Consider the following 22,499-nt stretch of genomic DNA (forward strand, 5'->3'; position numbering starts at 1 on the left):
ATCAGCTATGTTCAATGGCCAGCTGCTATTTGATAGACCAATGCACGTCAAGATGGTAAGTCAGTAGGATCTTTCTCTGTGATATATTCAAGTCTAGCAAAAACGTGGAATTAATAAGAGCGTACACATAGCCACTATAAAATATTTATGGATTAGTCTAAGTTAAATAGGGTGCAGTATGTTGAGCAAATTTGTGAGAGAAATAACATTTTGCTGGTCGGGCGTGGTGGTTCACGCCTGTAATACCAGCACTTTGGAAGGCTGAGGCAGGCAGATCATGAGGTCAGGAGTTCGACACCAGCCTGACCAACATGGTGGAACTCCTCCGTCTCTACTAAAAATACAAAAATTAGCTGGTCATGGTGGCGGGCGCCTGTAGTCTAGCTACTCGGGAGGCTGAGGCAGGAGAATCACTTGAACCTGGGAGGCGGAGGTTGCAGTGAGTCAAGATCGTGCCACTGCACTCCAGCCTGGGCAACAGAGTGAGACTCCGTCTCAAGAAAAAAAAAAAAAGAAAAAAAAAATATTTTGCTCAGGGCAGCTCTTGACTGCATTAGATATTTTTCCTTTTGCACAGTTGACTGTTGATGGCACATTCAGGAAGTCACCTGGGTATCCTGGTTGAGCAAGTGATCCGTTTCAAAAAATGGTTATATATGTGGGGTTCCAGTTTTTCAAAGTATTACAGTATAATGTTTGGTTAGCATCAAATCTGTTGTGAACATAATTAAGTCATTGATTCAGACAGCTTTTAAAGGTCTGTTGGGGCATTTCAATCTTAATAAACATTTGCTCTGCTGTAGCTGTGCCAAAGATAATAATTACTACAGGCATGACTAGAACATGCTGAGGGCAATCTAGTTGGGACTCAAATTCAGGAAAAAGATAAAAGAAACTATAAAGCAATTTTTTCATTACTCTAAGTAGAGTAGGTAAGTTTTTTGAATAGATGATAGATTCACGTGACTCAAAAGTCAAAAAGCATGAAAAGGTAGTGTGAAGATAGTGTGAGTCCTACTTGGACTTCTTGCCCAGGTCCGCATCATCCCCCACAATAATATCCATGTGTCTTTTGATCCTTCCCCTTGACATAAAATAGGAAGCACGCTCCACATGCCTTTCTACCCTTGCATATTACTCCATGGTGTGGATAATGTGTTTAGCCGGTCCTCTCTTCATGGGGGGGCCATTTCAGTCTTTTGCTATTGCAAACACTGCTGCACTGGATACTGAGATTTATTCGTTTTCTTTCTCTTTCAGGATGAGAGGGCCTTACCAAAAGGAGATTTCTTCCCTCCTGAGCGTCCACAACAACTTCCCCGTAAGTGTTTCAGTGATTAGGGCTGAGAGTTTGAATTGGAGTTATACTAATAAACAGAAAATTACCATATGATTTCACTTGAACCTGTGCCAGGTTAGCCCTCAGTTCTCTTGGCCAGTTCTTTTCTATAGATTTTTCAGGGTGAGAAATGAGCAGAGATTCACAACTTGAGGATATTGTTAGGATTACCTTGTGGTAATCCTAGGATTGTAATACCAGGATGTAGAGGATGTGGTTAGGCATTTTGAAAGTGTCCTGGGGAAGGAAGAATCGGAACCTGTGAAGGGAATGAAAAGCAGGCTGCACTCTAATTCAGAAGATATTGGTTAGTCCCATGTGGGCTAGCAGTGCACACTAGACATCTACACAGAAATTCGTACGCAGATGTTTGCAGCAGGATGAAAGACACATGCTGCAGTGTGGATGAACCTCGATTTCATCTACAGGAAATGCTCCGCATAGATACATGCATAAAGGCAGAAAGTAGATTAGTGGTTGCCAGTGGCCGGGAAGGAGTAAGTAGGGACGGGACTGCTAATAAGGTTGGATTTCTTTTTTGGGTGATGAAAATGTTCTGGAATTAAATGGTAGCGATAGTTGCATATCTCTGAATATACTAAAAACCACTGAATACTTTGAGTTGTATGGTATGTGAAGTGTCTTGAACAAATAATGTGTATGCAGAGGGGAAAGGGATCGGCTGTTGGTGAGACCCAGGTGAAAATCTGTCTTGGGACAGGGAAGGCTAGTTGATGGGCCACCACATAGGTAGAAGTGGCACATACTAGTGCAGAGTCGTAGATAAGCCAGAGGCTGGAAGCAAGAACCTGAGTGCAGACAGCGGTGGGACGACTCAGGGAATCACTGGCGCAGGTAAAGCTCTCCTGGAGAAGGAAGATGGGTGAGGGTGAGAGGCCTGTGTGTGCTGTGCTGGGGTGACCTCCACCAGGTGGGTTGAGGGGGCCTGGTCTGGAGCAGCAGCTCAAGCTCAGGGCCCTACTCACGGAGTTGGATGGGAGCCCAGGCCAGAGCACCTTTGCAGCGTAGCATTAAGGTAGCATGACAGATGTATCTTGAAGGGAAATCTGTGGCTTCATGAGAAGGCTCATCTGTTGAAAGGCAACGTTAGTTAGAGAAGGATTGCATTTCCTGGACATAACATACTCATTTCCCAAATAAATTGTCAGTGTGCTCACCTGAGCAGTGGTCACCCTGGACCATGGCGATGGGTCTTGTTGACTCTTGTGCTGGAGCAGGAGGAGGAGCAACACTGCTCCAGGGAGCCTGTTATCCGTGGCTCTTGGTCTCCCAGCCATTTCGGAGGCTTGACTTCAAAGCCTTCAGTGCTTTGGGGGAGTAAGTAACATTGGTGATCTCTTGCTGCTGTTGCTATGCAATTAAAGATGGAATGTTAATCAGATTAAACACCTGGGAAGTGGTGGCAGGTTTTATTTACTTTTAAAATGAATTTTGTTTTCTTTCTTTCCTTTCTTTCCTTCCTTTCTTCCTTTTTCTTTCTTTGTTTTTGATGGAGTCTTGCTCTGTCGCCCAGGCTGGAGTGCGGTGGCGCGGTCTCGGCTCGCTGCAACCTCCATTTCCTGGGTTCTAGTGATTCTCCTGTCAGCCTCCCAAGTAGCAGCAATTACAGGCACGTGCCACCATGCCAGGCTAATTTTTGTTTTTTTAGTAGAGATGCAGTTTTGCCATGTTGGCCAGGATGGTCTCGAACTCCTGACCTCAGGTGATCCACCCGCCTTGGCCTCCCAAAGTGCTGGGATTTCAGGCATGAGCCACTGCGCCTGCCCTTGTTATGATTTTTAAAACCTTACCTGGTAGTAGTTTAAGCCTCAGGTGGTGGTTACCCCAAATATTGCAAGTGTCAGCTCTTTTGGCTGTTTCCAGAGACCATCCTGTATTTCTGTGTCCCTGTCTGTGTTGGTAGGGCATGGAGTTGAGTGTGGGCTGGGTATCCAGTTGTGGGTTAGGAAGCTTTAGGGGAAGGAAGATAGATTCTTTGAATACATACATTAGCTTCATTGTTACTAAAACCACCCAGATTCAGAGAGTCGTGTACACCCAGGATGTTGATTGGCTGGTTTGTAATGTGTTTTTTCATGAGAAACGTCCTTTGGGCTACTAGGGATTGGGCACATTTGTGCTGCTTGCCACCTGATGTCTTGAGTCACCTTTTTTGATCAGACAGTTCTCAGTCCATGGGTTAGTGAAACAAATAGGCTCTCAAGAATCTTAGTGTGGGGGTTGTTAACTTTCCCGTGTTGGTTTTCAGCCGCCTTTGTTGTATACACACATATCCCAAACGCCAGAACAAGGCTCTGTTTCCAAGTGTGCTGATGTTGAATTTTGCATTGGGCCCTGGGGTCACTGGTGGGTGGGGGGTGGGTAGGCTGAAGTGGATAGCTGCAACTCACTAAACACTCTTTTCCTTTGAGGGTCAAGGTTTGCTAAATAGGGGAAAACTAAGCTTCTTTCTCTTTTCCTTGCAGATGGCCTTGGTGGTATTGGCATGGGGTTAGGACCAGGAGGGCAACCCATTGATGCCAATCACCTGAATAAAGGCATCGGAATGGGAAACATAGGTCCTGCAGGTGAGAATGACAGTGCACCTTGCATGGTGGTTTGGGGAAGTGAAAATTATTAATTATTGGGGCAACTGGACTTTGAGTAGTTTAAATGGAATAAATATTTAACTGGGACAAAATTCCCTCTTTATTCATCTCTGCCTCATTTTGAATAAAGGCGGTATTTTGTATTTTTAACAAGTTGAGTCCTTTTTTAAAAAGTCATTATGCTTTTTCATTGTAACCTCACAACAACCTTCTAAGCCGAAATAGTTGTACCATTTGATAAGAGGAGGCAAGTCAGAGAGTTGATCTTGCTCAAGGTCACACTGTCAGTTAGTGACAGGCTGCAGGTCTCCTGACCACGGGACCATAGCACTGTCGCAGTGCCCTGAAAAGTGTCTTACCAAGACCCCTTTGGGCCCTCCTGGTGTTTGCACAGCTGCTGCTAGAGAGCTAGGGGTATTGATAGATGCAAAAAAGGTGGAGAGGCCAGGCACGGTGGCTTACGCCTGTAATCCCAGCACTTTGGGAGGCTGAGGTAGGCGGATCACAAGGTCAGGAGTTTGAGACCATCCTGGCCAACAGGGTGAAACCCCGTCTCTACTAAAAATAGAAAAATTAGCCTGGCGTGGTGGCGCATGCCTGTAATCCCCAGTTACTCAAGTGGCTGAGGCAGGAGAATTGCTTGAACCCGGGAAGCGGAGGTTGCAGTGAGCCGAGATCACGCCATTGCACTCCAGCCTGGGTGACAGAAAAAAAAGATGGAGAGGGCCTCACTCTGTGACAACGTGGCCGTCACGGGAAGCATGGTGGACAGTGTTGTCTCTAAGAAGGCAGGGATCCCAGCACTTTGGGAGGCCAAGGTGGGCAGATCACCTGAGGTTGGGAATTTGAGACCAGCTTGGCCCACATGGCAAAACTCCATCTCTACTAAAAATACAAAAATTAGCCAGGCGTGGTGGCGTGCGCCTGTAATTACAGCTACTTGGGAGGCTGAGGCAGGAGAGTCACTTGAACCCGGGAGGTGGAGGTTGCAGTGAGCTGAGATCACATGACTGCACTTCAGCCTGGCAACAGAGCGAGAGTCCATCTCCAAAAAAAAAAAAACCTGCATGAAAGCTTTGATGTGTAGAATAAACTCAGGCTTTGCTGTTTAGCATTTTATTTCTGTGTAATGATGTCTTTTGATTCTATTAAGGAATATGTCATTTTTATGACCTCAGACTTTGGTCTTTGTTGGAATCCTTTGAAATTGGAATATGGAAGCCCCTCTATCCCACCATTGTCAGTGTTGCATATCCCTAGACTCTCTTCCAGAGTCACCCTGGGGCTGACTTAAATTCTGGGCCACAACTTCAAATGACTGTTTTAACGTTTCCCCCCGACCCAAAACACACACACACCCCGTGTCTGACACCTAAACAGAAAGACTGGGGGTTGGGGAGGAAGTCTTGGTGTTTTTAGGAACTGGTTTTTATTTTGAAGATTTTACCTTTAACAGGGATTTATCGATTGATTGATTGAGACGGAATTTTGTTCTTGTTGCCCAGGCTGGAGTGCAGTGGCTCAATCTCGGCTTACTGCACTCAATCTCTGCCTCCTGGGTTCAAGTGATTCTCCTGCCTCAGCCTCCCAAGTAGCTGGGATTACAGGCATGCGCCACCACACCCAGTTAATTCTTTGTATTTAGTAGAGACAGGGTTTCACCATGTTGGTCAGGCTGGGCTGGAACTCCTGACCTCAGGTGATCACCTGCCTTGGCTTCCTAAAGTGCTGTGATTACGGGCGTGAGTCACCATGCCCACCCTTAACAGGGATTTTTTTAAAAATCTACTTCTGTTCCCTAAAATTTTCTAAAAAGTTTATGTTCCATAGAATGTGTCTTATAATTCTATTTCATGTTTAATACTGCCTAACTTGAGGCCTGGTGTGGTGGCTTATGCCTGTAATCCCAGCAATTTGGAGGCCGAGAGTTTGAGACTAGTCTAGGCAACATAGTGAGACCCCATTTCTACAAAATATAAAAAAAATTAGCCAGGTGTGGTGGCGTACACTTGTAGTCCCAGCTACTTGGGAGGCTGAGGCAAGAGGATCACTTGAGCCTGGGATGTTGAGGCTGCAGGGAGCTGTGACCATGCCACTGCATTCCAGCCTCAGTGACAGAAGGAGACCCTGTCTCAAAAACAAAAAACAAAAAAACCCTGCCCGACTGGGTCATTAAAGTATGTAGATCCCTCAGAAAAAAATTAGCCAGGCGTGGTGGCAGGTGCCTGTAATCTCAGCTAGTCGGGAGGCTGAGGCAGGAGAAGTGCTTGAACCTGGGAGGTGGAGGTTGCAGTGAGCCAAGATTGTGCCATTGCATTCCGGCCTGGGTGACAGAGCAATACTGCGTTTAAAAAAAAAAAAAAAATTATTAGCTATATGATATTTGACAGTTGAAATGGTAAGGGCTTTTTTTCTTGCTGATCAAAATATATAAAATATACTTGTCATCAGGGATTTTCTTTTGAGTTCATTTGCTGGTTTGGAATTATGCTTTTTAAGTTCAAACGTTATTTACTGCTTTGACATAATTTTAGTTTGCATTGACTTTTTCTTTTTAAGGAATGGGAATGGAAGGCATAGGATTTGGAATAAATAAAATGGGAGGTAAGAAATTTAAAATGAAGTACAAGCTTAATCACTTTTAGGCATAGTTTTCTCTCTTTCCTCTTTTCTTGCTTGTTTAAACCCTGCATGAAATTCTCTTTGGTTTCAGTTTGAGTCTGGAAATCACTTCCTCCTGCCTGTCCATCCTTCAGCGGGTGTCTTGGCTTTTGGTTCTGGCTGTCTCACTAACTAGCTCTGTGACCTTGGGCAGACCACTCCATCTCTATGCCTCTTTTTGCTTGTCTATTCATTGAGGGGGTTGGATCAGACCAGCTTTTTGAAGACGGGTGATTTTTGAACAAGGGTGCTAGCATTTTTTTGTTTTTCAAAAGCCGTTAAACTTGGTAAGTTCTTGGCAGAAAATACCCCAGTTGAAACATGTGATAGAATTTTTCTTTCCCTGCTTAGTCTAAGCAGTCTTGTTGGATGTTGCTGAAATGTGAACCTCTCTTGCAGGAATGGAGGGGCCCTTCGGTGGTGGTATGGAAAACATGGGTCGATTTGGATCTGGGATGAACATGGGCAGGATAAATGGTAAGCATCGTGTTTTCTTCCTGCTTTCACCCATCCTTTGCCGGCTGTTGCCTCTCAGGTGACTTTTAGGCTGCAGACCCACTGAATAAGTGGTTTCTCACTTCTGCTTTTCAACCGAATCAAATGTCTTTTGAATTGCCTTAAATATTTAAAAAACTAGACGTAATAGTAGACTTACTTCACTTGGTCGCTAGTCTTTTGAGATGTCCTGTGTTCCCAAGCTCTGCAGTAATTTTCGAGTACAGTGTTAAAAAGCATGTACACGTTTGTGGTTATGGTCTCCGAGTATGAAGGATTCTTTAAAGTTTGTGATCAAGTTTGTCTGTCTCTGGGAGTGCTGGAAAGGGTAGTTCTTGATCATCTGCCCCAGCTGCAAGTTGTCTGTAGAGGCGTTAATAAAAATCACAGGCTCTTTTAATTTAGCATTTACATAATGCAAATTCTGGTTTAGTATAATTCAAATCCTCCACCAACTTTTTTTTTTTTTTTTTTTGAGACAGGGTCTCACTCTTTCACCCAGGCTGGAATGCAATGGTGCGATCTTGGCTCACTGCAACCTCCGCCTCCCAGGTTCAAGTGATTCTTCTGCCCCAGCCTCCTGAGTAGCTGGGATTACAGGTGTGCACCACCATGCCTGGCTAATTTTTATATGTTTAGTAGAGCCGGAGTTTCACCATGTTGGCCAGGCTGGCCTTGAACTCCTGACTTCATGTGATCTGTCCGCCTTAGCCTCCCAAAGTGCTGGGATTACAGGCGGTAGCCACCGTGCTCGGCCCCCGCCCCCAACTTTTTAACAGAAATATAATAATATAATAACAATGTAGTATTTCATTTAGTCCATGTGAGAACCACATGATATGTACGTACTGCTATCCCCGTTTCATCTGAAACTGAGGCACAGAGAGTGACATGTCTAGGTCAAGTGACTGGTAAACGGTGGTGCCTGCGTGTGAACCCAGGCTGTCTGGCTCCAGAGCCTGGCACTTCATCATGTGGGAATCGTGCCTTTTAGAAGTGCCTCCAGCACAGCACTTGGCCCAGGGCACCAGCAGGGCTGTAGAGTGTGCATGAGAAATTGGAAATTTTCCTTTTTGAAATCCTCTATGTGTTGGTGACTCTTTGACCTTCCCCTTCACCACAAGAAAGCTGCTGCTTTTTTACACAGAAACTTTCTTGGAATGGGAAGTCATTAGGGATTTAGGTATAAACCTTCCTTTGCGGGTCTGCCATAACAAAGGATGTGAAAATGGTACAAGGACAGACATCATTGTCAGGCTTGAAAGGCGGCTGTCCCTGATGATCAGGCCCTTCTTCTGGTGCACAGGGAGCAGTGGGGCATGATGTGTGTTGCCCTCTTCATGGGTGCCTTGTTCTAGAAGCTGGTAAAAGGATATAGGAAAGTCGTCACCATTAGTAGTAAAGCAAAGGTCTGCGTTTCCAGTGTACATTCAAGCTTGCCTGTAACTTGTGTGTGCGTGGGATTTTAATTTTTTAAAAAAGTTTCAGAAATCTGGCTTGGTAAAATGTTACTCAGCAGATTAATCTGGGTGTGCCGACTCACGCCTGTAATCCTAACACTTTGGGAGGCTGGGGTAAGAGGATTGCTTGAGCTCAGGAGTTCAAGATCAGCCTAGGCAACACTGCGAAAGCCCATCTCTTTTTTTTTTTTTTTTTTTTAAAGAACAGATTAGTCATTAGGGAATTTGAGTTGTTGCTGTGAGGAGTAGAGTGATGCAGTTTATAAGTAGATGGAAATCAGAATGGGTTGGCCTGGGAGCTGTGGTGAGCCATGTGACACAGTCGGTGGTGAACTGGCAGGTGTAATCTCGCAGTCAGGATTCAGAGCCTGGGGTACGCGGTGGCAAAGGATTCCAAGTGCCGATTCTCTGGAGAACCACAAATGGAGTTTGTGTTCCTAGACTGTTCTTAGATGTTCTGAGATATGGCACTCAGAGTGCTCCCCACACCCTCTACAGCTGAGAACAGGGACTCCTTCCCACTTGATCGGCGTTCTTTGGTTTGGGTGGGATGAGCTCTAGAGTCCTTGGGCACTGCAAGGAAACTGTACATCACACTGGAGGAAGAATTGAAGCAGACGTTTGGGTTTAATGAAATGTTAATTCATGACTAGAGTGTAGCCATTATGGTCATGGGTGCTCCCATCAGACTGCTGGTCATGCAGGTTCCCAGGACCCACACTTAGCATGAGTCAAATCTTGATAGAGTGGCTATGAAAATGTAAATCAAAAGATCTTTAAATGTCAGCCAGGCGCGGTGGCTCATGCCTGTAATCCCAACACGTTGAGATTAACATTAAAAAAAAAGAGAGAGATTGTTAAATGTCAAAAACTGACTGTTGTGAGGCAATGTTTGACAGTGAAAATGCTACCCTTTGTGGGTATAAATTGGAGTTCATGGTGCTCCCTGAGCTCTGGGGCCCTGTTGACAGCCAGCAAGATGAGTTGTGAGGTCCTTGCCAACAGCTGATGCCAGCCTGTGGCATGCTTGTCTGGAGTGGGGTGCTGCCTTCTTGCAGACAGGTGGCAGGATGGAAGGAGAGCAGCAGAACTCCATGAGGATGCCGCTGCGGGGCTGCAGGGTTCTGTCCCTGCCCCCGTCCTCCCCCCCGCACCGCCACCAACTCCTGGGCTCTGCTATCCAGGAGATAGCACCCATGAGGAGCAAGCTGAACCGTGAGGTCACTTGGGTTAATTTAAACTAGGAATGTTAAGCCCACCATTGGCAGCCAGTCCTTGTTAATTCATAATTTGCTCCTGCTGCCACATCTCTAATGGAATTGCTTATTTTATTGAAAGATAGGGACTCTGGCTGTATAATGCAAGGTGTTGATTACATGGCACCTGTCTTACCTGACATTTCTAAGGAGTGAGACTAATAATAACTAGATTCTTCAAGGCCCTCTCAGCATGGGAGGGAGAGATTCTTCAAGGACCTCGCAGCATGAAAAGTGTGATCCCCGTTTCAGCCTGCATGAGATGGATGCACAAGGAAAGAAGTGGCCAGCAGTAGGAATCATGAAAGGCTTCTCAAGCAAGTGACCACTGTGGTGGGCCTTTCCCGGCAGAAGCTAGGACCTTTGTTTTAAAAGACATTGTAAGGCTGGGTGTAGTGGCTCACACCTGTTATCCCAACACTTTGGGAGGCTGAGGCAGGAGGATCACTTGAGCTCAGGAGTTCAAGACCAGCCAGGGCAACATAGTGAGACCTCCTCTCTACAAAAAATAAAATTAGCCGGGCATGGTGCCGTACACCTGTGCTAGCTGCCTGGGAAACTGAGGTGGGAGGATGACTTGAGCCCAGGAGGTCGAGGCTGTAGTGAAGCATGATGATGCCACTGCAATTCAGCTTGGAAGCTTGGGTTGACAGAGTGAAACCCTGTCTCAAAAAAAAAAAAAAAGAACCTTACAAAATATGAGAAAGTTGTGACCCAAACCCCATTATGTAGATGCTGCCACTGCAGTTGTCAGCAGAGAAGTCTTTCTGTGCAGACATACTTCTCGCCGTGCACACGCATTTCTGTTAGGGCACAGGCTTCTTTATTAGAGGATGGGCTTTTGCACTGGATTTGAGTCCCAGCCTTTGCCTCACCTCACCAGCATGTGACCTTGGTCAAGTTACTAAATTGTGTGAGCCTCAATTTCTTTGTAAAGTGGTAGTGGTGGTGGAGGGTAACAGGCGTGCATGGCATGGTTGTGAAGAGTTGATGGAATTATACACAAAGCCTTTGGGGTAGGGCATGTGTTGAGTGCCCAGTAAATGGTACCTTCTGCAGCCTACGTTTGATTTAGCTGCACTGCAGGGGACCTCTTGGTTACTGTGGTAGTGAGTGCTTGGTGTACCCAGTATGTGTGGTTTGTGTGGCTGCAATAGAAGTTGTTCATTGGTCCTTGATGGACTAATGTTAGGTAGGTTGTTCAGGCATTCAGTTGCAGTGACTTTGTTTTTTAGGGAATAAAGAATGAATAATGGTTTCCTGCGGAAGAGTTAAACATGCTGACTTGGTGGTGGCTGTCGTGTGTATACATTTGGTTTTGTTTTTGATGTCTCAGACACAGTGGTATTCCTGGAAAGGCCTAGGGTGATGTTTCCACAGCGATGGAGCGTGGCATGGGTGGAGGACTTGAAAGAGACTTTGCCAGGAAGGAGATGGGGATATCTCGAAGCTTTGGAGAGCCTCTTGGCAGAGGAATGAGTAAGAAGGCCCTGTGGGCCTCAGTGGCTGGGGTCTGCCCTCTGGGGTGCAGGCTGCCAGGGCTTATCTGATGTCCCTGCTCTCTTAGAGTCAGCTGTTTTTTTCTTAAGCTTTTAAAAAAGATGTTGTTGTAGACCTAGGTAAACAATTTAAGTCTTTTGGTGTTTTATTGCTATATCAATAGCATTATTTGTCTTTAAGTCTTTTCAGATGGCTTTTTTAAAAATTGGCATAAGGTTGTGCAGGCTGTGGGAATGGAAACCTGCGTGTACTTGACTTTCTGGCTCCCTAGGCCTGGAGCGTGTTTCAAGGCCCTGCTAATTGGAGCAGGAGTTTCCTTACCCCAGGGTGCTGTGGTGTCCAGTCCAGTTAGCAGGATGGAGTGAGTTGTGCACTTGCTGATGCCTTTGAAAGAGGCATCTAGACCGACTAGAGAGGTTTTCTGAAGTTGGAAGGTCTTGAGTATTTAGGCCTATTTGTAGGCAGAGAAATTTTTTTTTCAGTTTTGGTTAGGTGGCAGAGCAATTTCCTCCTCTTTTTTCTTTTTTTTTTTTTCCAAGACAGAGTCTTGCTTTGTTGTCCAGGCTGGAGTGCAGTGGTGCGATCTTAGCTCACTGTGGCCTCCACCTCCCTGTTTCAAGTGGTTCTCCTGCTTCAGCCTCTTGAGTAGCTGGGACTGCAGGGGCGCGCCACCACACCCAGCTCATTTTCTTGTATTTTTAATGAGATAGGGTTTCACTGTGTTGGCCAGGCTGGTCTTGAGTCCTGACCTCAAGTGATCCACCTGCCTCTGCCTCCCAAAGTGCTAGGATTACAGGTGTGAGCCATCACGCCAGGTCTGTTGATGTCCATTTTATATTAGCTGTATTCTTCAAATTTATGAAGGCACTAGAAAGGTGGTCATCAGATTCGTCCTTCAGCTCATCAGAGGGGCAAGATTCTTTTTTAAGACAGTCTCGCCCTGTCGTCCGGGCTAGAGTGCAGTGGGCACAATCTCACTGTAGCAGGCTGAAGCAGTCCTCCTACCTGAGCCTCTGAGTGGCTAGGAACACAGGCACATGCCACCATGCCCAGCTAATTTTTTTTATTTTTTTGTAGAGACAGGGTCTCTGTATGTTGCCCAGGCTTGTCACAAATTCCTGGGCTCAAGTGATCCTCCCGCCTTGGCCTCCCAAGGTGCTGGGGTTATAGGCCACTATGCCTGGCCAGCAGTGTATTTAAAAAAAAAAAAAAAAAAATTTTTTTTTTTTTTTTGGTGCGACAGAGTCTCGCTCTGTTGCCCAGGCTGGAGCGCAGTGGCGCAATCTTGGCTCACTGCAAGCTCTGCCCTTCCAGGTTTAAGCTATTCTCTGCCTCAGCCTCCGGAGTAGCTGGGATTACAGGCGCATGCCACCACACCCAGCTAATTTTTTGTATTTTTGTAGAGATGGGGTTTCACCATCTTGGCCAGGCTGGTCTTGAACTCCTGACCTCGTGATTCACACACCTCGGCCTCCCAAAGTGCTGGGATTACAGGCGTGAGCCACCGCGGCCAGCCAAAAAATATTTTAAAACTTACTGGCCGGGTGCGGTGGCTCATGCCTGTATTCCCAGCACTTTGGGAGGCTGAGGCTGGTGAATCACGAGGTTAGGAGTTCAAGACCAGCCTGGCCAAGGTGGCGAAACCCCGTCTCTACTAAAAATACAAAAATTAGCCGGGCATGGTGGCGGGTGCCTGTAATCCCAGCTACTCGGGAGGCTGAGGCAGAGAATTGCTTGAACCTGGGAGGCAGAGGTTGCAGTGACCTGAGGTCACACCACTGCACTCCAGCCTGGGTGACAGAGTGAGACTCCATCTCAAAAAAAATAAATAAATAAATAAATAAAACTTACTGTCATTTGCCTGCAAATACTAATTTGTGGATAGCTATGGCAAGAATAGATGGCATGTGGCTGGGCAGGTGGATCACAAGGTTAGGAGTTTGAGACCAGCCTGGCCAACATGGTGAAACCCCGTCTCTACTCTACAAACATAAAAAATTTAGCTGGGCGTGGTGGTGCATGCTGTAATCCCAGCTATTCAGGAGGCTGAGGCAGAATTGCTTGAACCTGGGAGGTAGAGGTTGCAGTGAGCCGAGATCACACCACTGCACTCTATCCTGGGCGACAGAGTGAGACTCTGTCTCTAAATTTAAAAAAAAGAAAAAAAGACATCTTTACTTCTGTAGGAACTTTTTCTTGCTAAGAGCCTTCAGCTTCTTGCCACTCTGCAGCACCTGTCGCCTAATTCCACTTTCTGGAGTGGCACATGAGTGGCACACAGAGAGGTGGATGTGGGCTTCTTGCCTTTGAGGTCACTTCATGTGGCCACAGGAAACCATTCTTGTCCTGACCAGCAGGGCGCCACCTCTCCCGCTGCAGTTACACCTTCTTTGTGATTGGGACTGTGCAATCTCTTTGTCCCGGAATTCCCTGCTGCCGCTGTGATCAGACCTACATGAGTAAGGTGATCTCGTCAGGTTCTCAGAGTGGTTGGGTTGGTTTTTCAAGATTCAATTCTTGACCTCTTTCCTGTGTCCTTTGCCATGAGAGGTGAATCATTGTGGTGCTCCTTTCCATAGTGCTTTCCTACTCGGTGCCCCTTCCTGTGCCTAGGCAGTAGATCTTTGCACTCCTTTGTGCAAACAGCTGTACTTGCTGCTTCAAAAATTTGGATAGGCCTGTGGTCTTTGACCTTCAAGGATGAGGTGCAGCTGAGGCAATACTAAGGGTGGCTTGGGACATCGCCAGAGGTCTGTGCATCCAAGTGGCCTAGTGAGGACGCTGGTGGAGACAAGGGTTGCCAGACGCTGGTCTAGATGCTGCTGCTCAGGGCATCGGCTCTGCTAGGGGGCCCAGTGGGCTTGGCACAGGCAGCAGGTGTGCGCAGATAGAGCGGCTGGAGGCGTCGGGTGCAGAGGTTGGAGGTGCAGGTCTCTGTGAGGCTGGGGAGGAGCGTGGGCAGAACAGGCTCCAGTTGTGGTCAGTGTGGGGAGGCCTGTGAATGCCGATGGGAGAATTCCGCCATTCTCTTCAAATCAGTGGCATGTTGGTTGAAAGCTTTTGCAGCTGTCTTGCAGGTGTGTTAGTTGAAAGCTTGATCTAGTTCAGGGGTGTGCACGGGAGAATATAGTCATGGGTTCTCAGTTGGTTTGTTTGGATCAGTAAAGCCCCTTCCTCATCCCTCTTTTCCACTTATTACTAGAGACAGAAACTTAAAAACCATGGTTTCAGGCTGCCAAAAAGCCCAAAACAGAACAAAGCAAAGTAAGACGTGTTGAACAAGCTTGGTCTAGGTGCTGGAAAGCCAGCCCCGGCTCAGGCATGCCAGGGTAGGATAGCAGGCGTCCCGGGAGAATGAGCTGTATCTGCTGGTAGACTGAAGTCTGTGTCTCTTGGTGAACTTTCCCACCTTGTCCCACGGCAGTTAGTTGGGATATAAGAAGCAGCTGTGCGGGGGGCAGGTGCTTTTTTTGTTGTTGTTTGGTGTTTGTTTTTTTGTTTTTTCTTTTTTTCTTTTTTTCTTTGAGACAGAGTCTCACTCTGTTGCCCAGGCTGGAGTGCAGTGGCACGATCTGCAACCTCTGCAGAGTGGCTCACTGCAACCTCTGCCTCCGGGGTGCAAGCAATTCTCCCGCCTCAGCCTCCTGAGTAGCTGGGATTACAGGCACCTGCCATCATACCCGGCTAATTTTTGTATTTTTAGTAGAGACGGGGTTTCACCACGTTGGCCAGGCTGATCCTGACCTCAGGTGATCCACCCGCCTTGGCCTCCCAAAGTGCTGGGATTACAGGCATGAGCCACTGCGCAACCAGGGGACAGGTTTTAATGGCTTCGTGGCCATGGTCATAAAGTGAAATGTGCCTCGTGGCTAATGTCCAAGTTGCTGAGCATATACTTTGAGACCAGAGCAGGTGGGTACAAGTGTCTTCTACATAGCAAAAGATGGACCAGAAGCTTGGAAAGGTAATGCTATGATAGCATCAGACAAACCTTAAAGAGGTGTGGGTGAGCCGTGGGCAAGTGAGCAGCAGCACTGTGTTTGGGATACTTGGATACTTGGCAGGGGGTGCATTTAGGTATTTTCCTGAAACCTTATATGTTGCCTAGTCACAGCACACCCAGCTCATTTCAGGCAGGGCTGGCATGCTCAAGGATTTCTGCGCAGAGCTCATTTGTTAGCGTTGAGGTTGTCCGTGGAGCTGCAGCTTTTATTTGCTCTATGATAATGAGAGGTGCCTCTGGGTGGATAAATGTGGGCTCCAAGTGGGTGATGCTGGGCGGTCTTCTGAACAAGAAGTTGGCTGGGGTGGGGGTGGGGGCTTAGTTTCCAGCTCAGGTGAGGCAAGGAAGCCTCAGTCCTGAGAGCCTGGACCAGCTTTAGAAAACTGCCACTGAGCAAGACCCGATGGCGCCCCCTTCTTGCTCTGGCTCTCAGTTCATGAATGCACATGACTCCAGTCTCTGCTGGGTGCATTCGCAGGTGACCCCGCACGCTGGGCCTCAGAGTCTGGAGCTACGTGGGGTCTTGGCATCGTGACCCAGCATCAAGGACTCTCCTAGTTCTCTGTAAAATGATCTTGTCTGTGTGTGTTTCTCAAACCCCTTTCCCTTTATCTTGTCATTTTTATTAGTAGTATTTCTACTCTGGAATCTGTAATGAGCACATTTCTATTGCCATAGAGAAATTTGGCTAATTTTTTTTTCTTCCTGATTTCCTTAGAAATCCTAAGTAATGCACTGAAGAGAGGAGAGATCATTGCAAAGCAGGGAGGAGGTAGGAACCGCTTAGTTTGATGTTTTGTTTTTTTAGAACAGGCCGTTATCGCTGGGGACCGTAGAGCTTAGTGGTGAGAAATGCGGGCTCTGACACAGACTGCCTGGGGTGGGAGCAGCTCTGCCTTTTTCTAGCTGTGTGATGTTTGGCAAGTCACTGAACCTCTCTGTTTCTCATAGCACTCATTTGTAAAATGGGGGTGTAATAGTACCTGCTTCAGGGATGCTGTGGAGAGTGAATGCATGTGAAAGAGTGCTTCTGCATGTGCTGTGCACAGGCAGGCCATCCTCATTGTTAGAGTACCTCTCATTTGGGGGTTTTGTTTTCCACATTATAAATTCCTAAAAGTAAATATATTTTCCTTAGAGTTGATGATAAGACTGAAAGTACACCACCCAACATGTAATAAATGCTTGTAAAATAGATACATGTACTCAATAGGAAAATATGAAGAAAGTATGGTCTGAAGCCCCATCGCCCAGTGATGAGTGCTGGAAACATTTTGTTCTGAATCTTTCATTCATACACAGCTTTATGGATACTGAGAACAAAATGTACTTTTTGAGTATTTTTGGAGACAGTCTTGCTCTGTCGCCCAGGCTGGAGTGCTGTGGCGCAGTCTCTGCTCCCTGCAGCCTCGACTTCCCAGGCCTAAGCGATTCTCCCACCTTAGCCTCCCAAGTAGCTGGGACTACAGGCGCGTGCCACCTGGCTTGGCTAATTTTTTTATTTTTTGTAGAGATGGCATTTTGACACGTTACCCAGGCTTATCTCAAACTCCTGGCCTCAAGTGACCTGCACACCTCCAGAGTGCTGGGATGACAGATGTGAGCCACCACACCTGGCCCAAATGTACTTTTTCAGCCTGATTTTCCCTCTGAGCATCTTGGCATCTCACCTCCTGACTTCTGTGTTGGGCTGGCTCTGGAACTCCACACCGGCACCATTTCCTCCCAGTTTTTTGCTTCTGTTGGCATTGGGAGTTGCCCTGCCTCTTTTCTTTTCTTTCTTTTCTTTTCTTTTTTTTTTTTTTTGAGAGACAGAGTCTCACTCTGTTGCTGAGGCTAGAGTGCAGTGGCACGATCTCGGCTCGCTGCGACCTCCGTCTCCTGGGTTCAAGCGATTCTCCTGCCTCAGCCTCTCAAGTAGCTGGGACTACGGGCGCACGCCACCATGCCCGGCTAATTTTTGCAATTTTAGTGGAGATGGGGTTTCACCACGTTGGCCAGGCTGGTCTCGAACTCCTGACCTTGTTCCGCCCGCCTTGGCCTCCCAAAGTACTGGGATTACAGGCGTGAGCCACCACACCCAGCCACCGCACCTCATTTCTGATGCCTTTGGGCATAGTGCCCATTCTCGCTAGGTTCCTTATACTGTGGGGAAGTTCTGAGACATCTCCCCTCTGAAAGTCACACATTCTTAAAGTTGGGCCTGCTTTTTGCCGCTCACTGTGCTGCTGTGCAGCTAAGGAAGTAGGCACGGAGCAGCAGAGAACCTTGGCCGTGGTCAGTTATAGAGCCAGTTAGAGAAACTGCTGAGTTTCCTCTTGAATTGGTATCTTTGACTAGGCTGCTTGGGTCAGTCACAGGCTGGCTCTGGGCTGATGGCCACTCTTAGAGGCAAGCGGCAGGGTTTCGGGGAGGAGCCCCAAGCTCGGCATGTGGAAAGGGGTGGCCTTGCTGATGGAGCCAGACCCTTGCTTTCCAGAGCTGCAAGCACCATGGGTGGGGGCGTCCCTTTGTTCTGCTGACTGACCCCCAGCCGCTACCAGAGCCCACTCTGCAGTGCCATCAACATCTTCTTTCCAAAGCCAGCAAGTCATTTGGTTTCCCTGACAATAAGGTCCCCAAAAGTGGCCAGCTGTGTGCATTTGTACACAGAGGATCTCTCGGTGTGTGTTTTTTTGACCTCTGCTTGATGGTGTGGCTGAAAATCCTTTCTCTGTGCCCTGGGAGTGCTGAGGAAATGCAGCCAGAGTGGCCCCCAGCAGAGCATCCTAGAGGGGAAGGTGGGAGTGACTCTGACTTGTCTCCACGTAACTCCTGTTCATTACTCTGGGTGGCCCTCTGAGTAGGGGGTGTCCATCACTCCCCTTGGAGCATTTCTCAGTGTCTGCTGATGGAGAAACCTCAGAGGTCTCAGGAATTGACATCCATGGTTCACAAAGCTTGTCACAGACACTAGCACCTCACAGACACACATACAGGAGTGTTCTTTAGAAGTTATGTTATGGAAATCTCAGCTGTGGCATAGAGCAGAGACAATGCTGGGAGGCCCCCATGTGCCCACCACCCAGCTGTAGCTGTTGTCAACATTTGAGGGGTGTCTTAATGGCAAATTATGGTGGGCCTTTACCCCGATCCATGCCCATGAGCTGAAGTGGTCTGGTGTGTTGTGCACACGCACGCTCAAGTTCTTGACACCCACCTGTGTTTTGTGTCCCTGTTTCAGGTGGAGGTGGAGGAAGCGTCCCTGGGATCGAGAGGATGGGTCCTGGCATTGACCGCCTCGGGGGTGCTGGCATGGAGCGCATGGGCGCGGGCCTGGGCCATGGCATGGATCGCGTGGGCTCCGAGATCGAGCGCATGGGCCTGGTCATGGACCGCATGGGCTCCGTGGAGCGCATGGGCTCCGGCATTGAGCGCATGGGCCCGCTGGGCCTCGACCACATGGCCTCCAGCATTGAGCGCATGGGCCAGACCATGGAGCGCATCGGCTCTGGTGTGGAGCGCATGGGTGCCGGCATGGGCTTCGGCCTTGAGCGCATGGCCGCTCCCATCGACCGTGTGGGCCAGACCATTGAGCGTATGGGCTCTGGCGTGGAGCGCATGGGCCCTGCCATCGAGCGCATGGGCCTGAGCATGGAGCGCATGGTGCCCGCAGGTATGGGGGCTGGCCTGGAGCGCATGGGCCCTGTGATGGATCGCATGGCCACCGGCCTGGAGCGCATGGGCGCCAACAACCTGGAGCGGATGGGCCTGGAGCGCATGGGCGCCAACAGCCTCGAGCGCATGGGCCTGGAGCGCATGGGTGCCAACAGCCTCGAGCGCATGGGCCCCGCCATGGGCCCGGCCCTGGGCGCTGGCATTGAGCGCATGGGCCTGGCCATGGGTGGCGGTGGCGGTGCCAGCTTTGACCGTGCCATCGAGATGGAGCGTGGCAACTTTGGAGGAAGCTTCGCAGGTTCCTTTGGTGGAGCTGGAGGCCATGCTCCTGGGGTGGCCCGGAAGGCCTGCCAGATATTTGTGAGAAATGTAAGTGGCTCTTGGGGAACTTCTTGGTGGTGGTGAGCATGAGGGGACAGGGGAGGCAAAGATCAGCAGGATGAAGTCAGATGTGACGCCCTTCAAAGGGGACCACACCTCCTTGCCCCTGTCCCAAACGTTTTATGCTAGTGGGACAAGTAAGGAATTTGAGAACTGTGGGTTCTGGAAGAGCCTGGGCTGCTTCACTGTGCTAGAATATGGAGCAAACTCTGAGCTCAAAGACTCCAGTTTCTGATCGCTTAGAGGCACTGTGTCTTGCACAATGATCCAGGGAAAGAAGTGGCTGTAACGGAATTGTTTTCCCCAGCTCAGCCACCCTTAGCCACTATTTAGTGACTGTGGACTGCGCACCACAGGCCCGGGTGTCCCATCCTGCACAGTGCTCCCACAGGCAGAGCCCCAGGGAGGGAGCTGGCTGTGCCGCTTCACAGCCTTGTCCCACATGGATCTATTAGTTCCCTGCTGATCGCCTCAGTCTGAAGGGCAGCCAGCTTCTCGGTATAGTGAGAAATCTAGCATGGCCCTCAGAGCCAGCTGCAAGGTGTGCCTTAGGATTTGGTTTAATCACATATCAGTCTCCCTTTTCTTCTCCCCCCCCCCCTCAGCTCCCATTCGATTTCACATGGAAGATGCTAAAGGACAAATTCAACGAGTGCGGTAAGTGTTGGGAACGGCTTTCTAGGTGCTTCCCTCATGCTTGTTGGTGATGCAGCCGAGTCAGCAGCAAAGCCTCCCTCCCAGCCCCCTCCATCGGCTCAGGACCCATGGCCTTGCCATGTTCTGCCCACGCCAATGCTCAGGCAGGTTGTTGAGTGTCCTGTGATGTGTCACGTTTTTCAACTGTGTTCTCATTTCATCCTTATTTCCTTTTTTCTTCCTTTTTGAGGCTTTTGAAACAAGGTAGTAGTGTCCCCATTTCAGATGAGTCGGGCAGAGTCTTCCTTCTGAGGTCACCTGGCTTCTAGGTGGCAAGGCTAAATAAATACATCCCAGACGAGGTCGCTTTCCCCTCAGCACAGCTGGTGTGGGGCCTCGGAGAGAACACTTAGCCCAGCAGGTGCCATGGGGAGGCGGTGCAGGCTCAGGCTCTGGGCACACAGCAGCTCCTGTGAGGGTGAGGCTAAGGTCTTGTGGTTTCCTGGCACATCGGGCAACTCTTCTGGAGGGCTCCCTCTGTGGCTGAAAGCAAGTTGTCTTCCTTCCCTGCCCTCCAGGGTGAGCCCCCACCCCTCATGCACCACCTCTGTTCTTCTTAGCTAGAGGGGCCTGAGCTAGCGGTCTAGGCAGCTGCTTCCGCACTGTCCTCCCGCTTCCTGTTTCAGCAGTGGCTCCGATTTCACCACCGTTGCTGCTTCTCCATGGTTCTTGGGGCAAGCCGTTGAGTCATGATCTGCCTCTTTGCTCCGTTCTTCACCTCTTTCCCCACTCCTGAGTTTCCACGTTGTAGCTAGATATTCTGAAAAGGCCAGTGGGATCACAGCACCCCCAATCACCACTTTTGCAATGCCTGGAGGGGCCCTGTGCCTTCAAGAGGAAGTCCAGACTCACAAGCCCTTTGAAGACCTGGTCCCATCCTCCTCCATCTCCCTTCTGTACCAGAACCTGAGCGGCAAGTGCTGCACGTGTCCCACAGTACTCTCGTGTGAGCCATTACTGGCAAGTCTTTCTGGTGAATTTCTGTGTGAGCTCACTCAGAACTTGCCCCTGAGGACCCCTCCACCCTACCTGCCCTGGGCCCTCTCTTAGACACTGAGTTCCTGCCTCTGGCATTGTGGCCCTAGCACCTTTGGTACTCCTGGAGTAGAGCCTGTGTCCTCTAGGGCTGTGTCCACAGCGTTGACACATATCTGGATGCTTAATGGGTACTCAAATGAATAAGTGAAACCTGCTTGGCTTTCATTTGGACAGTATAGACGTGTCCATTGGATTGTGGATGGCTTTGTAACCAGGGCCGGTGGTATATCAAAAATGAAGACTTTGTAAAATATATGGGCAACTTTCTGCCTATAAAGCTGGCTTTACATGGCGCCGCCTTTTTTGAACTTTCTGAAGCGTAAAGGCGTGCATTGAATCCACCAGGAAGGCTTTTCATGGGGCAGGGGCAGGCTGTGTTAGCAGAAGAATGGCAGTATGGCCGAGGGGCCGTAGTCATTGGTTCTCGCCATTGTATTCTGAGCCTTTGTGCTCTAGGCGTCAGGGCCTCTCCTTTTTGAATCTGTCCACCAAAATCTAACAAAATCGGGACTGAGTGTGGTCTCTTCTTCCCTCCCTGTCCCAGGCCACGTGCTGTATGCCGACATCAAGATGGAGAACGGGAAGTCCAAGGGGTGTGGTGTGGTTAAGTTTGAGTCACCAGAGGTGGCCGAGAGAGCCTGCCGGATGATGAATGGCATGAAGCTGAGTGGCCGAGAGATTGACGTTCGAATTGATAGAAACGCTTAAGCAGTTGCCTTTTTTAAACATCGATACGAGACCTCTGAATTTGTATTTTTTCTTGTTAACCATTTTAATTTGTTGGCTGGATGTATAAAGATGTTTAAAAAATTCAGTTGCTTTTTGGGGTAATTTGAATTACTTTTTTAATGACTGGGGTTCCATTTGACTGTTTGCATTGAGATTGCAATGTGCGCAATTTTTTTTGTAGTTGTGGCATCTTGTTGACATCGAATATGACTTTGATAATAAATACCGGTTCCTGAAAACGGCCTGCTTGTGTGTGCTGTGTGGGCAACCACCCGAGGTGTGGGGAGCTGGGGTCACTCGAGCTTCCAGTCCAAGGAGCAGGGATCTCATCCCCTCTCTTGCTTGTCGGAGGCCCCAGGGGTGGGTGCCTGCCCACAGATGGGGGGAGACTCTTCCCTGGAAACTGCCTTCCTGTGGGCTGTAATCCTCAGGCTGATAATGGAGCGTTTGGCTGTTTAGAGCCTTCTGAGGCCAGGTGCGGTGGTTCATGGCTGTAATCCCAGCTACTCAGGAGGCTGAGGCAGGAGAATCGCTTGAACCCAGGAGGCAGAGGTTGCAGTGAGCGAGATCATGCCACTGCACTCCAGCCTGGGCAACAGAGCGAGACTGTCTCAAAAAAAAAAAAAAAAAAAAAAAAAAGGCCTCCCAAAAGCCATCCTGTCTCCCTGTTGGGAG

At 48.7% G+C, this 22,499-nt stretch overlaps 1 protein-coding gene across 7 annotated transcripts in view; it reads left to right on the forward strand.

Annotated features, from left to right (window-relative positions):
• Window positions 1-22,063, forward strand: part of HNRNPM (heterogeneous nuclear ribonucleoprotein M) — a 42,156-nt gene extending 20,093 nt beyond the window's left edge. For 2 of the 7 annotated variants that reach the window (XM_054463220.2, XM_054463221.2), the window contains 9 exons: window positions 6-55; window positions 1,261-1,321; window positions 3,826-3,927; window positions 6,508-6,552; window positions 7,009-7,086; window positions 16,042-16,095; window positions 18,547-19,349; window positions 19,967-20,018; window positions 21,640-22,063. In XM_054463220.2, the coding sequence (XP_054319195.1) occupies window positions 6-55; window positions 1,261-1,321; window positions 3,826-3,927; window positions 6,508-6,552; window positions 7,009-7,086; window positions 16,042-16,095; window positions 18,547-19,349; window positions 19,967-20,018; window positions 21,640-21,803 (1,409 nt within the window). In that variant the 3' untranslated portion in view covers window positions 21,804-22,063. The remainder of the gene's footprint in view (window positions 1-5; window positions 56-1,260; window positions 1,322-3,825; window positions 3,928-6,507; window positions 6,553-7,008; window positions 7,087-16,041; window positions 16,096-18,546; window positions 19,350-19,966; window positions 20,019-21,639) is intronic. The other 5 variants (XM_063658214.1, XM_054463219.2, XM_063658213.1 and 2 more) reach the window with 3 other exon arrangements.
• The last annotated feature ends 436 nt before the right edge of the window (window positions 22,064-22,499 follow it).

This window comes from Pongo pygmaeus, chromosome 20 (assembly GCF_028885625.2).
Source record: "Pongo pygmaeus isolate AG05252 chromosome 20, NHGRI_mPonPyg2-v2.0_pri, whole genome shotgun sequence".
Classification (NCBI taxonomy): domain Eukaryota; kingdom Metazoa; phylum Chordata; class Mammalia; order Primates; family Hominidae; genus Pongo; species Pongo pygmaeus.